This window comes from Malus domestica, chromosome 13 (genome assembly GCF_042453785.1).
Source record: "Malus domestica chromosome 13, GDT2T_hap1".
In the NCBI taxonomy this organism is placed as follows: domain Eukaryota; kingdom Viridiplantae; phylum Streptophyta; class Magnoliopsida; order Rosales; family Rosaceae; genus Malus; species Malus domestica.
The window spans coordinates 14,542,873-14,558,448 of NC_091673.1; the positions used below are offsets into that span (position 1 = coordinate 14,542,873).

Sequence of the window (15,576 nt, forward strand, 5' to 3'; positions counted from 1 at the left end):
TTCAACATCCACCATTAAATTGATTCCTATTAGCAATCAGTTTTTACTTGGATGTAAACAATACCCAACAAGTCACGTAGCTTCAAGAACACATTAAGCTTCAGAGGTTTTGTCATTATATCTGCAACCTACTCTTGAGTATGGTACTGAACCAACTGCACAACTTCATCTTTGGTGAGCTGACGAAGAAAGTGAAAACGTACATCTATATGTTTGCTGCGGCCATGCATCACAGGATTCCTTAAAAGCTTAATTGCTGAGCTATTGTCACAATATACTGTTGTGACCTTACATTGATCATAAGTTCATAACCAAGCTGCTGTAGAATTCTTCTTAACCATATTGCTTGACAAGCACTCGATGCTGCATCAATGAATTCAACTTCGGCGGTAGACAAGGTGACCATTGATTGTTTCTTTGAAGACCATGACATTGCCCATGAGCTTAGCATAAAAACATACCCTGAAGTACTCTTCCTATCATCCTGATCACCGGTATAGTCACTATCTGTATACCCAATAAGCTCCTTATTTCCTCCATTCCTGTAAAACATCCCAAGATTGACTATGCCCTTCAAGTAGCTCAACGCCCTTTTAGCTGCTCGTAGATGAATTTCAGTGGGACGCTCTATATATCTACTAATCAAACTCACTATAAACATCATGTCAGGACGTGTGGCAGTCAAGTACATTAGACTTCCTATGATTTGTTTATAGAGAGTGTCATCAACCTGTACCTTATCTTAATCTTTGATAAGCTTGAAACCAGGAACAATAGGATTATGGACTGGGTTGCACTGATCCATGTTGAACCTCTCTAACACCTCCTGAGCATATTTCTGTTGACCAATAAATATACCATCCGGCCTCTGTAGCACTTCAATACCAAGGAAATAACTCATCTTCCTAAGATCAGTTATATCAAACTCAACCATCATAAACTGCTTAAACTCTTTGAACATTAACTTTTCCAGTAAATATAAGGTCATCAACATAGAGATAAACAATCAACATTTTACCTTCATCCGTTGCTTTGATGAACAAAGTGTGTTCATAGGGACACTTTGTAAATCCTTCCTTGATAAAGTAGGACTCGATATGATTGTACCAAGCTTGGGGAGCTTGTTTAAGGCCATATAGAGCCTTTTTAAGCTTGTATACCTTCTGCTCGTGTCCCTTTTGTACATAGCCAGGAGGTTGTGCAACAAAAACTTCTTCACTAAGTTCTCCATGTAAGAAGGCTGATTTGACATCTAACTGGTAAATGGACTAGTTTTCTTGTGGTGCAAGTGAGATCATAAGTCGAACGGTGTCTATGTGAGCAATTGGTGCAAACACCTCAGCATAGTCGACTCCATGAGTTTGACTGTATCTTTTTGCAACCAAGCGAGCTTTGTATTTATCCATTTCACCTTTCTCATTGATCTTCGTTCTGTAAATCCATTTTACACCGATCATTTTCCCCCATGTAGCAGGTCTATTAGCATCCATGTGTCATTTTTCTCTATGGCTTCAATCTCTAAGTTAATTGCTTCTCTCCATTTTGCATGTTTCTCGGCTTCTTCTTATGAAATGGGATCATTGTCAACAAATATGGCCAGATAAGCCATGTCTTCTTCCTCAGAAAGACCTTGCTCGCTCTCATAATCCCTCATCCATATGGGTTGTCTTCTGATTTGTCCTTCACTAGGGGAGCTAGAACCTTCATTTGTTAGCTTATTAGATGAGTTATCTGAGCTATCAATCTGGTCAGAATCTCCATCTTCCAGTGTCTCTTTAGTTTCCTATCCATTTTCTTCAATGTCTTCCCCTTCTTCCATTGGCCATTCAAGATCTTTCATAGCTGCCTTATGATGATCAGTGTCCCATCCCCAGCCTTTGTCTTCTTCGAAAATTACATCTCGGCTCACGACTATTTTTTAAGAAACTGGATCAAATAGTCGATAAGCCTTTGACTCCTCACTTACTCCAAGCAAGATGCACTTTGAGCTCTTGTCATCAAGCTTAACTATTTTGTTATCAGGAACATGAACATGAGAGATATATCCAAAAACCCTGAAGTGGTTCACTGATGGTTTAGATCCACTCCAAGCTTCTTTTGGAGTCATATTCTTCACTGCAAATGTCGAGCTCCTGTTTAGAACATGAATTGTCCAGTTCACTACTTCTGGCCAGAATGTCTTTGGAACCTTCTTCTCTGAAAGCATACTTCGAACCAACAGAATGTTTATCATTTTTGCAACCTAATTCTGTTGGGGAGTGTACGCAGCAGTTAACTGCCTTTGAATCCCATTGTCATCATAAAAGTTTGTGAACTCACGTGATGTGAATTCGCCCCCTCGATTAGTTCGAAGCCTCCTTACGCATGCTCCAGTTTCTTTTTCAATTTTAGCCTTGTAACTTTTGAAAGTAATAAGGGCTTCTGATTTTTCAACGAAAAAAATACACCCATGTCTTTCGGCTAAATTCATTAATAAAGGTAATGAGATACCTTTTCTTGCTGTTTGAAGTAGGGTTAATTGGGCCACATATATCAGCATGTACCAGTTGAAGAATCTGAGAAACTCACCACATGCTTGCTTTTAGGAATGGATCTCTTTGTTGTTTTCCCACCAAACAGCTCTCACACACTTTCGTAGAGGCCTTGAACTATGGTAATCCTTGCACCATCTTCTTCTGTTGAAGGATCTTGAGACCATTCCAACTTAAGTGACCATACCTACGGTGCCAAAGTTGTGATTGTTCTTCAATGGCTGAGTTGAAACATTGTTGCTATTTTTGCAATGAGCGAGCAAAAATGATAAACATTATGTTGGAAGACATTTTAGTTTCCATGATTAAACCCATCTCAGGATGATAAATCTTGCATTTTCACGCTGCATGAGGATGGTAAGGCCCTTCTTTTGCAATTGACCAATGCTAAGTAAATTGTTCTTCAATTCCGGCACATAGAATACTCATGTAATCACTTGCAAGAGGCCATTAACCCAACATTCGAATATTCACTTTCCCCAGCACATCAAGGCTTGAGTTGTTTCCCATCTTCACGTATTCTCTAAAGCTTCCATCAAACTCTGAGAATAGCTCATTTTTCCCACTCATATGGTTGCTGCAACCTGAGTCAATAAACCAAAGTTCATCGCTGCCAGTTTCCTGGACATCCACATAAGCCATCAATAGCATTTCTTCACTTGCATCTGCGTAATTGACCTTTCCATCTTTGTCTTTCTTGGTACACTCCCACTGAAAATGACCAAGTTTGTGACACTTGTAGCATTCAATGGTAGACCTATCAAGGCCATACCTACCCCTTCCTCGACCTCGTCCTTGAAATGCACCATGTCCTCATCCGCTTCCCCCTGATTGATGGTCATAGGTAACCTTCAGTGCTTGTTCATCCACAGTGTGCCCACTCATCCATTGTTCATGAACCAACAAGCTACTTTGCATCTCATCAATGGACAGGGCATCCAGATTGTTAAACTCTTCAATATAGCATACAACATAGTCATATTTTGGAGTCATAGATCTCAGAATTTTCTCAATAACCCCCACATCCCCCATTATTTCTCCATGAACCCTCATCTTGTTGGCTATGGTGAGGGTCTGTGCGAAATAATCGTTCACAGATTCGCCTACCTTCATATGAAGCACTTCAAACTCTTTGCGAAGAGCTTGCAACTGTGCACACTTAACTCGTGCAGTTCCCTGATACTTCTGCTTCAATGAATCCCAAATGTCATTCGTAGTTTCTTTCTTCAGAATCGTCTTTAGGATGGAGCAATCAATAGCTTGAAACAAATAGTTCTTTGCCTTCAACAACTTTTGATCTTCGATCGTCTTCTTCTGTGCATCAGTGGGATCCACTCCTTCTACTGCTGCAGGGATCCCAGTCTCCACCAGGCTCCAATACTGCTTGGAACGCAGGAAATTCTCCATGAGCATACTCCAATGATCATAGTGTCCATCAAACATTGGTATCGCAGGTTGCACGAAACTACTCTCCGTTGCCATGTCGTTGTTCTAGCTACGGTCTTTTCAAACTTCGATCAGGCATCGTGATGGGGCTCTGATACCAGATGTTAAAACCAAGAATAAACATTTGATAAGAATGTATGTTTGAACGTGCACACAAGAACTGGGATAGGGTTTTCGGGGGGTTGGTAATTTTGGTTTTGAAGAGGGAGGTAAAGGCGAGCGGAGATGCTAGGGTTTTGTGGATGGTAATGCCCTTGGAGGAGACGTTGGTTTTTGGGTCACAAGGAGATGGGGGCACGTAGGGAGAGTCCATGACGCATTCCACCGTGCTGTCTCTGTATATTCTGATCAAAGGGAGGAGCTTTGAAGCTATTTCTTTTGCGGTGGGGGAGCCATTAGAGACTTTTTTGACGAGTGTTGAAGTGTGAATCTTTTGGTGAGGGTAGAGAAGGACTTGGATTCTCTGCCCTCCAATTTCTGTGCCCTCCTGTTTTTGTGGTCACGGTTAAGCCACGTCAACATTTTATATTATTATTTCTTTTTGTTTTATTATTTTTATAAAAAAAATAATATAAAATATTGACGTGGCTTAACCGTGACCACACAAAACAGGAGGACACGGGAAGGGCACCTAAATGGAAGGGCAGAGAATCCAAGTCCGGTAGAGAAACTACAATTCAAATTTATAAATGGAAGACAGATTGTTTGTTCATAATTTCTCTAGGAAAATGAGAAAGAGAGCAGCTCAAGGCTGACAGCTAAATGCAGCAATGGTAACCAAAGTAGTCGCCATATGTCCTTCCGCGCGGTGAGTCAAACTATACGTACTTCATGGCCACTCGTAAATCTACAGTGCATGTACAATGATTTGTCGATAAATGGGAGGAAAAAGGGCGCAGTCCAATTTGTACCGAATATTTCGATTGACCAAGAAAAGTTAGCATACAAGAGTTTTAAAAATTTTGTTTGCACATTTTCTACATACTAATACTAATTAGTTTTCCTCTCGATAATGTAAGTGTACAATATGCATCGGTCTCAAACAAGGAAGTGTGTCAAATACAATCAATGTTGTTGATGCACAAAATCGGAGGGGTCTTGGAACAACGTAAATCCGACCGTGAATCTGCAAGTAAGTAAATAACACAAGATGTATCGTGGTTCACCCCAATGTTTGAACTACGTCCACACTGATTATTATATTTCTCTGAGATGTTGAAGAGGGAGAGAGAGAGCTTCTCTGTGAGGATGAGAAAGAGCACCACATTTTCAAATGTAGTGCAGGGTAAACACATAAGTTGTATATTCTTTTTGTCGATTTAGAAAGAGGGTTTCAGAAAACGGGCTCAGTTTATTAATACAAGGTCATTCATAAGTTTGCTTCACATCCTCTTTTATTAATAGTCCATGAAACCACTATGACAGTGAACTCGTTTCGTACAATTATTTATGCCTATCAATCATCATTCCTCTTACAAACATCCTATTTATTTTTCTAATGCTCTAGTTTTCTCCCATTAAACCAAAGAAGGGTGCTCTTGTGATCTGGACCATTTTTTGTTTGCAAAAAAAGTTTTGAGTCACACAATGTTTCAGTTGGGTGTTGTATTATGAAAGAAACAAGTCAATAGATCATATTAGAAAGTGAAGTCTAGCTAGGAGCTCTACAAATTAACCTTCTTCCGCTCATCCATCATCTAACAAGTATATGCCGGAAAAGAGGAATGAAGAACCATATATGGAGGAGGGAGAATTATGGAAATGTATAAAACAAAAGCATAGCCGTACAACATTATTATTAATTAAACAAAAGCATAGCTGTACACTGGTAGTATAAGCTTGGAATACAACGACCAGAAACTACAGGAGACACACACACTCTTATCAACATTCACTCACTTGTTCAAGTACTCCTGATGTGTCTTGCATCCAGCGCCATGTAAAAACCTTCCCCCACCGAAACGGATAGAAGTTTAGCTTTTGAAGAGAACGACGACACAGCACTCTATCAGGAAAAAGCTCCTACTTTGTGGCTGCAAAAACTGCTGGCCCTTCAACCTGAAATTTCACCCCGTCAAGTAGACGAATATGCGGTCGAAATTCAACATTATTAAAGTTGGTGTGAATTGTCATCATCTGGTCCTAGTCCTAGTCCTAGTCCCTGTCAATAAATGGTACAACTATAGGGATGGACGAGGGGGTTTGCAATCACGAATACCTAGCTCTAGTCATTGGCTTCATGAGATCTTGTAAATGATTCTCAAATCAATGGACAATCTTCATCTTCAAAACATACACTTTCTCTTTTTGCTCGGACTATAGTGTCGTCAAAGAGGAAGCTTTAGCATTTCAATTCCAAGAGCCTTAATCAGGAACACTTATACTGTTATACATCATCAGCTAACTCGCTGCAAAGACTAAGCAGATGATGTGAAACGTATCCAACTAAGGCTCTTCGTGTTGAGATGCTACTGCAATACTGTTTGAATATGAAATAATGAATATAGTTCTTGCATCGTATAATCTAACTCTTCACTCAGCCTATTTATCATCAGCGACGTAAGTCAATCAAAATAGAAATTATGCCTATCCACTATAATGACCTTACAGAAGGAATAATCAGGCTGGAACCCAGACGCTACATAACATCAACAGGTGTTCTTGAAAATTTAGTCAGTTCTCTTACTAAAAGGAAAAGCAGGCACTTTTTTATTTACCTTAAATGTTGCACCCGATATCTCTTCATCAGTAGCAGGCACAGCAGTGATCTTATTTTTAGGATTCTCATAGCTTCTCAGTCCCCCAACCGTCATGGAGTAGAAACATCCTGTACAAATCAATAACACCATTGTTAACAAAGAACGGTCATTTTCTTTTTCAACTACTCCTCATACATCATGCTGTAATTTGTCAAATTACTGGTGGACTGAAAACTCAAAGACTTAGGTGCCCCTTGGATCCTGATGCATCCACTAAAACTTTTACACACCTTGTGGGAATGAAGCAAGTGACTTGCCACAAGCACCCTTAAGCAGTTCTGCATCATCGGCAAAGGCCACATATCCATCAGCAGTAATTCCCCACGAGAGCGGAATCTTGCCAAATTGGTCCTGTCACAATTACAACCAAACCCAATTGTTGTTAGATGCGAATCAAATCCATTAGCTTTACCAAGGCAGATCATTGTTTGGTTGGTGCGGAAGGATGACTTACAGACGCCACGAACACCATTGAGGTGGACTTGTCAAATACTATGAAAGCAAAATTTCCACTGAGGTGGCCAATAACATGGTTTGGGGGGGTAAGGCGCGCGACCGCACAGGGCCTTGTAAGCCTCGATCACCAAAATCACCTCATTTGCAGACTTGGCTAGTCCATATTGCTGCCTCAAACTTTCCAAGTTGTCAAGTGCTCTCTCAAACAAGCAGAATATCTCATCCTTCACTGCAAACGACCTGAAAACTTTCACATGATTAGACCAACAAGTCCATGTACAAGTTGCCAATATGATCCCAACTCTCCTCACCTATGGATACAACTGTTACTGTCTCTGTCCTTCAATGATGCATGCCACAAATTAATTTTGTGATTTAATAAATTAGTACTAATATATGGGGGTAAGGCTAGCCGACATTCACCTCTCCCAGACCCTGCGTAAAGCGGGAGCCTTGTGCACTGGGTACGACCTTTAATAAATTAGTACTAATATAAGTTCTAATCTCTATCTGTAAAATAAAAGAAATGATAAAAACAGAGCATGTCCCTTAAGAGACCTCCATGACACATCATCTTGCCATCTTCTTGGCATCAAATCACACCTAACAAACAATAATGATCGCTATAGCCTCTCCGGGCCCGCAAAGAATGAATAACCGTGTTTTGCCACCATTTGTTCTCTTTTTAAAAAAATAATAATAATAATCACACCTAACAAACAATATTGATCGCTATATTCTTTTGTCACCAATTCGATATTAAACAACTAGTTTACTTTTTAAATCATGTAGGTATTGAACCCATGACACCAGTTAAATCTATATTCGGTAGCAAGGGAGAATCTCTCCCTCCCACGCTCCGGTTACATCATCCTTCTCATCAGCTCCTTCCACTGCAATTCTTTGGAGACTTCCAGATTGATATTCTTCTTTTATCTCATTAGATATCAGACTTATCATAACTACCACTGCACCTTTTATCTCATTCAAATAGGCAAGTGAGCTGATCAATAACTTGCCTCCAAAAATTGGACAACCATAAACTGCACTTGGCATGGTTTGTTAGCCTTTCACTCAAAAGTTAAGACCAACCCCAGGCGATGAAAATCGCATCCACCCGTTCATACCCAAAAGCGTATGTACTCTCCCCCTTCCCCCAACAGAAGAACCAAAAACAATACAAAACAAAAGGTAGAAACCTTCTAACGAGTTGAATAACCTTCTTCCCGAGTGAAAAAGACCCGAGTCAACTCGAAGTCTCAATTCTCCGGTCACTACCTCACCAAAGTCAGATTCTACAGCAACACCAACCCCAACCCCAGAAAACATGCTCTTGGTTCTGACTTCACACAAACACCCCCCCCCCCTTGTCTATTATACTTACATATACCCCCACAAACAGTAAATTCACCACACTCAAATCAAATCAACGTTTCAGAAACCCTAAAAAGTATTCAAGAACAAATAATAAGACCAAATTTCACTACTTAAATACAAAATCTCAATTAATAACAACACACAAAAAAAAATCATAAAAAAAAATATATAAGTCATGCATGAAAGTGAAAAACACAAAAATTGGTACCTTTGGCTCACTGCTCTGTTCCCCAATTCTGGGTTTTATCCAACCACCAAAACCCTAAAAAAAAACCCAAATAAATTAACGAAATTCATACACCAATTGAACTGAAGCTCAAGGCAAAAATAGAGGCCTGCAAACACTACAAAAGGAGAATTATTTAACCGAATATCTTGAAAAATAAATATAAAAATCCAACCTTTTGAAGTGAATTTCTAGGGTTTTTCTGGAAAAATCGATCAAATAAAACTGTAAAGGAGAGTGGAGTGGGGATCGCAGTGGAGAGAGTGAGAAGATTGAAGGTATGTGTGTGTATGTTTGCCTTCCAATATATAAAAGCGCCAGTTTGATTCGTCGTCGCAACTATAACTTTAAAGTTTGACTTTTTTCCTCCGAGGATTTTGCTCTCCAAATTAATTAATAATATTAAAATAAAAGAAAAAATAAAAATATCTTCCTCCACTAATCAGCTGCCTAATTTTTATTTTTAATTAGTTTTAAAATCGAGATATTGTGCTTAGTAAAATGGTAATGGACTGCCAAGGGTCAATGGGGGTACGAGAGAGCGCCAAACACCATATAAAATAAGTGGATCGGATCTTTTGGCAAGAAAAAAAAAATGAATCGAATTAAATTAGTCCGGTTTAATTTAATACGAGAGAGTTTTAAACATCCAATTCTGTATTAATAATCTTATCTAGTACTATATACGTCGTGTCAAACAGGGCTTAAGAGAGTGAATTTATACCGGTTGATTTTTGTTCCACAATGCCTAGATTTCATCTATTTCGTGGCTTTTGCTGACATGGCAAAAAAATTGCTCATGTGGAGTGTGGAAACAAGAGAGAGGATATTATGGTCAAAACCAACCATTAATAATTTATTAATCAATAAAACATTAAAAGAGAAAAAAGCCTAAATAAAAATCTAGGCAAAAGTGAAATAAAAATCAAGTTTCAAAAGATTAAGTGCCAAATTTTAAGTTTCATGAACAAAGTGATATTGTAGTCAAATTCCAGGGAGCAATAGCAAAAACTGGATGCAAGGAAAGAAAAAACTTGCAACACACAACACTCAACACTCAACAGGGACCAATTTGAAAGAACAAAAGTATCAAGAACTATCTAAAAAGTATCACAACGTCAGTTTATCAATTCAACTAAAACTTAGTAAATGACTAATACTCAGTGATACAATGAACGAACTTGTGCACTCTTTATGTTATGGATTCCTTTGATTGTTGAATCATAAAAAGTTTTTTTTTTAATTTTTTTTACTCGAAACCTTTCTGAAAAGGAAGAGACGAATCAAACTTGTTGCTTGGCAACAATCGATGATAAATTTCGGGCGTATGAGGTTGTTTAGCGGGTCAAAACATATTTGAATTATTTTTATACTTTCCGGTTTTATTTTCTTTTACTGTTAGGGTTTGTGCAACTGTAAACAATTTTTCAGGTTGTATTTTTAGTTATACAATTTTCATTCTATTATCTATCAAAAGGACGGTTGGCGTTTCAGAATTATATTCAAGGGTGATCGTTCATCAGTATTTAACCTCTAATTGCCGTGTCACGAACATAAGACTACGTATTATTAATTTCTACATTTGCTAAGATAATATAAATTGTAACAGTTGGAATTAAAGAAGCCGTCTTTGAAACAACACATGAACATGTCCATCTCCGCCGCAGTATGATTAGCACCGCCACAACGCATTCAGCAAGTAATGAAACGCTATGCACCAGACAATACCATACGCAGGTATCGTGGCATTATTACGTACCAAACGACCCACTCCTGCACCAGTGCTAGGCACACCAACACCAGTACTTCCTCCGCCAGTACTGCCATCTCCTCCACCGCTGGTATCTTCACCTCCGCTGCCTTCACAGTCATCTCTGCCTCTGGCAGCCACCGTGGTGATGATAGCGAGAACAACCACAACTTTCACTAACGTGCGCCAAGTTCGAGCCGTATGGATTGCAACTAATCTGAGATTTTCCTATGACAAAATATGAAAATATAATAAAAAGTACGATCATATGCGTTTATATAGGAATCATAATATTTTGGGCTTAAATACCTAATTATTGACATGCATACGTCAAAATGTTTTTCTAAGACGCGTGCGAATATAATTGTCTTACTATATTCTATTTATTAACACTATTATAAACTTAAGAACTGACACAAATACCATAGAGTACATTCGAGATAACATTTAAGAGGTCCTCAATCTAACAAAACTTTAATATAAAATAAAAGGCCAACTTGGCAAAACTAATTACCAGTGTGCTCTCGTGAGTTTGAGGGCGAAATCATTCACATCCAAACTCAGATGATTGAAATGGCACTCCACAACTAGAGAAATGTCATTTTTGATAAAAACTTCTATGCACAAAGCCTTGAATATAATGAACAAGAGGACACTCTTTGATAACGAGCAACGCCGAGTCCGAAAAGTAACTAGCAACAAACCAACTAGTCTCCTACTAGCACGAATTTTGTGCGAACACTGTCAACGAAGATAATGATTCTAACAAAGTAGATCCAAAGGAGTTAATGACATACCAACACAAAATTAATTTACTTACGGAGAAAGAGTCACACACCTCACTAAGGAGGCACTTGTTGACAGAAATACTAAGACGAGAAATAGATAAGCAATAATTCATGAGAAGATAAAGGAGAAAGATTAGAAAGTTGAGAGAGGGGTTGCCACCGGTCCCAAGTCAGAGTAGGGAGCCGACGACTAAGGAGTTTGTAGATTTAGAGTTTGGTAAGAGACGTTTTATACATTTTAATTTTTAACTTCCACGCGCAAGTTAGTAAAAGTTGTGAATGTACTCATGATCCTTTTTACAAAACTTTTGGTTATCGAATAATTCTTAGTTCAATTGTTTGTCACCTTGACTATCATCGGGGACATGCCGTCGTGCGATCGATGACTCAAAATTGCGTTTTATCTTAAGTATTTCTGATTATTCACTAATCGCTTTTAATCAGTATCTGATAATAATTACTTTCAAATCAAACAACTATCCTCAGCAGCACAAATTACTGAGATTGTGCATTGTTTTCTTTAACCATGTACAACCAAAAGGTTCAATGCATAAGAAGGCTTTACCAGGAAACATTGTCGGTAAGCCAATCCCAAAGTTTTAAGTTTCAACCATACAACACACTCTTAGTTCGATGTTGATCTTCGTTTGGTTGGGACGGCCAGAACCCTCGAGGTGTCTCCGATCCTTTAAGCACTCTGTGTAAATTCTTGATCACCATTCCAGGAACCAGGAAGGACCTTCACCGCTTCTTTGTAGGAACGTTGATGAATTTTCTTCCATAGACTGCAGAACTCTTATCTACTGATAATACAGTTCTACCAAAATTACAGCTGGCTCATATGTGTGTCGGTATATGGTACTATGTCATCAACAATATTTTTCCCCTGTAGGACAAATCGATCGAATCAGAGACACAAGGGCAAAGCTAAAACTACCTGTCCAATAGGCGGAGAAATAAAGGGGGGGATTACCGATGAAAAGTTTCAAAGCAGATCAGACTAGAAAGTAGCCAAACCATACAGAAGCACCTATTACACCAACCAGGCATAACAGGGAAATGATATCTGCAGTCCCGATGGATGGATCTGATAACAAGTAAATCTTATGAGCATTGCTGTCCCCTCTAAAACCTCTGACAATCATTGCCTGTAAAAGCCATAACATTGGTGAAAAATGCAATACCAGAATTACTTTTTCTCTCTCTTACTTCTGTGAGTTAATGCACAAACCTGTGAAATCTGCTCTGCATGGCTAAAAATATTTGTGAAGATCCGACGGAAGTAGGCAAATAAAACTGAAAAGTAAGAACCAAATCATATAAGGAAAGTCGCCAATGACAATCCAAGAAAAAGGTGATAAGACGGTGTTCAAATAGATAAATGTTTAATATCAGTTTGTCCCTCATCATCTAAGCTGACAGTTACACTAAAGTGATAAGAGCATGAGGTAGTTCTACATGTAGGCAACGAAACATCTTTAACATAGCACAGAATTCATAAAAGATGAAGGTATCAGATTGATAAGATTACTCAGTCAAGCTGAAAATATATTTACTAGACCAAACTAGACAATATCCATAAACAAAAGGAGGGGGGGGGGGCGCTATAAGCGTTATACAGTGTGAACAACACACAAATATGATAAATTTAGATAGCAGAAACTCTTCCTGCTTTGAGGACCCTACAACTCAGATTCATTTGTAGCTAAGGACGAGAAGACCAACAATAACAACACAAAAATTCATATGTTGGATGTATGCTTACGATCGATTGTTTCCACCATTGTCAGCTGTTCCCAGTTTATCCTACGAGATACAATCCCCAATGCAACATTCCGAACCTACAAACACATGAGAAGTATATTCCAAAGGAGTGGATATCAGTTTGAGTAGATTTTAGAGCTAAATCACTAATCCTCTGTCATGAAAATCATCTGAAAATTTTGGAATCACTGAACACAAATCTTATTGACCAATCCCCTTACCTCATCAAAAACCAGATTGATGAACCTCAATGAAAGCATGAGGGTAAGAATAATTTCAGCCACTGGCACACCAAGATGTGTCAAAGGGAGCATAAACCACCGCAAAGCAAATGCAAGTTCTTCAGGGGTTGTGGTTGTAAGGCAAAGGCTCGCACTTTGAAAGACCTTTCACAAAAATACAAACCCTAATTATCAGTATAAATAAAAGCTTCTTCATCAATTGTATGGTTACATCACTTTAATCTCAAAATTCGTGTCCCTACATATACAAACACACCCTTATAATGTGATTATATCAATGGGCACCCAAACATATCGTTATTTAATAAGAGGCAAAAGGTGCACTGAGCAGAGATAGGAACAACTTACAGTAAAGGTTAAGCAAGCAGCTGTGCTCGCTACAGACAACCCCTTCCTTGTAAACTGTATTGGACCTAGCTTCATAATTAAATATGAGTAACCTTCCAGGGATGCAGGAAGATTTGATAATCCCATCATTCCAGGAGGTGGGGTTCTCAACTGAACAAGCGGTGGTACACCATCTGAACCCAGCCCCAGCATAATGAATAAAATTCCAGAAATCAAGGACACTCTTCCCAGTTGATCCTGTAACCAAGAAAATATCCTGCATTAGTATATTGATTATCAATTCTCAACAAAGGAAGAAGGAATAACAAAATACTGGATGCATCACTAAGGCCTTGTTAATAAAATACTAAAGACTAAGAAGTTGGTACAATTAAAACTAGCTCCTGACTCATAGGAAGGTGCTTGGTCATGTACCATCCATGTGTGTCTCGGAAGAATCCATATTGACAAAACGCCCAAGTATACTACTAATCCAAAGCGCAGTATTATATGTGACCTTGCTGGTAAAACAACTAGAGCCAAAAGCCAAACCTGCATGATCAAGATGAGAAAAGGTAATAAAACAGAAGTTACATAACCCCATATGCCCTTTCCCAAAAAAAATTTATCATGTAAACTTTACCAACAGTGAGGTGTTATTTACAAGTATGCATTTAACAAAAGACAGAAGCCCAGGATGCAGAAGGATATCATTACCATCTGATTGTTAAGTGCATTTAACAACATAAACAGCCTCCGGTTTTGAAACCATTTGATTGTGCTCAAAATTTTGGTTGATCTAAAAAATTCTCATTCCATATGATGTTTCTACTTGACTTAGCTAGTATATCATTTCAATAGAAATGTCATCTCTTAAGGTTTGAGAGTCGCCGCCTTTCAATAATAGTTGGAGATCTCAGGTGTATCATATGCATGGAGTTCAACTCCTGTCATCTACAATTTTAAAGGACATTGCCGTTGCAATTTCTTACACTACACAAATCGGTTCTTCCTAAACCTCGCATGTTGACAGGCCAAGTCGAAACTTGGACACGGAAACAACCATTTAATGTTCCCTAACCCTCTCTCTGGTACAGAAAAAAGAAAAGACAAGTGAACAACAACATTCTTTCATATTAAAGTTCTATGTTGTAACACAATTAAAATCAGGAAGAAGAAGAAAAGGGAACATTTTTTATCAGTCTTATCAAATTGTTCCGCAACTTATACATATCAAACACATAACACTAGAAACTCAATACGAAACAAACTGAAATACCTAAAATCAAAAATAAAAACTTGAACTTTAAATGCCATCAAAATCCAAAACCCATACACCAATTCATCCTTTTCAGCTAAATATACGGTACCAAATTAGACCAAACCCACCATTTATCATAAAAAACCAACAAATACCCATCAAAATTAAGCATACCAATTTGATTCTGGGGTCCACAGAATGAAGGAACGTGGTGGGTTCCGAGACGTACTGGCAGATGGGGCTAGCAGTCGCGCCTGAAATCAGCCTGAGGAATTTCTCGGCTCCGAAAGCTTTGGTCGGCAAAACGTTCACCCACCACGGGCTTTGGCTGCTATCGCTCGCCGCAGCTCGAATTTGGAGGCTTAATCTCGGCTTTGCTTGTATAAGGGTTTTGTTCAGTGAGCTCGGGTGAGTGAAATTTGGGGCAATTAGGGTTTTGGGATTAGGGTTCAGCGGGAAAGAGGGGAATGTTACCGTTGTGACGGCACGGTAAGCGAAGCTCATGGGTGAAGCTGAGTGTGGGAGAGATAGGGAGGATTTTTTAGGGATGTTTCTGTACAGTTGGTTAATTTCCAAAGTGGCGGGAATTTACGGTTTATCTCAGCTTATGAGAAAATTTTGCAGCATAGGGAGGTTAATATAACCATTA

General features: G+C 38.7%; 3 protein-coding genes and 1 pseudogene across 4 annotated transcripts; all 4 read right to left on the reverse strand.

The window, feature by feature from the left end:
* Positions 1–241: 241 nt before the first annotated feature.
* On the reverse strand, positions 242–691 carry LOC139190804 (secreted RxLR effector protein 161-like). The gene has a single exon (XM_070811290.1). It carries the CDS (start codon positions 689–691, stop codon positions 242–244), a length of 450 nt encoding a protein of 149 aa, XP_070667391.1.
* A 2,290-nt stretch (positions 692–2,981) lies between these two features.
* LOC139190805 (uncharacterized) lies at positions 2,982–4,013 on the reverse strand. Its single transcript, XM_070811291.1, has 2 exons — positions 3,381–4,013; positions 2,982–3,242 (listed from the first exon to the last, which is right to left on the reverse strand). The coding sequence occupies exons 1-2, from the start codon at positions 4,011–4,013 to the stop codon at positions 2,982–2,984; spliced, it is 894 nt and encodes a 297-aa protein (XP_070667392.1).
* Positions 4,014–5,756: 1,743 nt separating this feature from the next.
* LOC103414657 (uncharacterized) lies at positions 5,757–10,667 on the reverse strand (annotated as a pseudogene).
* Positions 10,668–11,763: 1,096 nt separating this feature from the next.
* LOC103424032 (protein ABCI12, chloroplastic) lies at positions 11,764–15,538 on the reverse strand. 2 transcript variants are annotated; one of them, XM_008362095.4, is made up of 8 exons: positions 15,102–15,538; positions 14,102–14,218; positions 13,688–13,924; positions 13,319–13,483; positions 13,099–13,174; positions 12,565–12,629; positions 12,307–12,481; positions 11,764–12,219 (listed from the first exon to the last, which is right to left on the reverse strand). In XM_008362095.4, exons 1-7 carry the CDS (start codon positions 15,429–15,431, stop codon positions 12,329–12,331), a joined length of 1,143 nt encoding a protein of 380 aa, XP_008360317.1. In that variant the 5' UTR covers positions 15,432–15,538; the 3' UTR covers positions 11,764–12,219; positions 12,307–12,328. The 2 variants fall into 2 exon arrangements, with proteins under 2 accessions (XP_008360317.1, XP_017184679.1); XM_017329190.3 differs by lacking the exon at positions 14,102–14,218 and having other exon boundaries at positions 15,102–15,531.
* Positions 15,539–15,576: the final 38 nt, after the last annotated feature.

What these genes read in the sequence shown, in the direction of transcription:
- LOC139190804 (XM_070811290.1), bottom strand. Translation starts at nt 691, where the DNA reads ATGTACTTGACTGCCACACGTCCTGACATGATGTTTATAGTGAGTTTG.
- LOC139190805 (XM_070811291.1), bottom strand. Translation starts at nt 4,013, where the DNA reads ATGGCAACGGAGAGTAGTTTCGTGCAACCTGCGATACCAATGTTTGAT. An exon ending in TGGATGAACAAGCACTGAAG is followed by an intron (nt 3,243 to 3,380) that starts GTTACCTATGAC and finishes GGTCATTTTCAG; the next exon opens with TGGGAGTGTACCAAGAAAGA.
- LOC103424032 (XM_008362095.4), bottom strand. Translation starts at nt 15,431, where the DNA reads ATGAGCTTCGCTTACCGTGCCGTCACAACGGTAACATTCCCCTCTTTC. An exon ending in AATGGTGGAAACAATCGATC is followed by an intron (nt 12,630 to 13,098) that starts GTAAGCATACAT and finishes CTTACTTTTCAG; the next exon opens with TTTTATTTGCCTACTTCCGT. An exon ending in ATGCAGAGCAGATTTCACAG is followed by an intron (nt 12,482 to 12,564) that starts GTTTGTGCATTA and finishes TGGCTTTTACAG; the next exon opens with GCAATGATTGTCAGAGGTTT.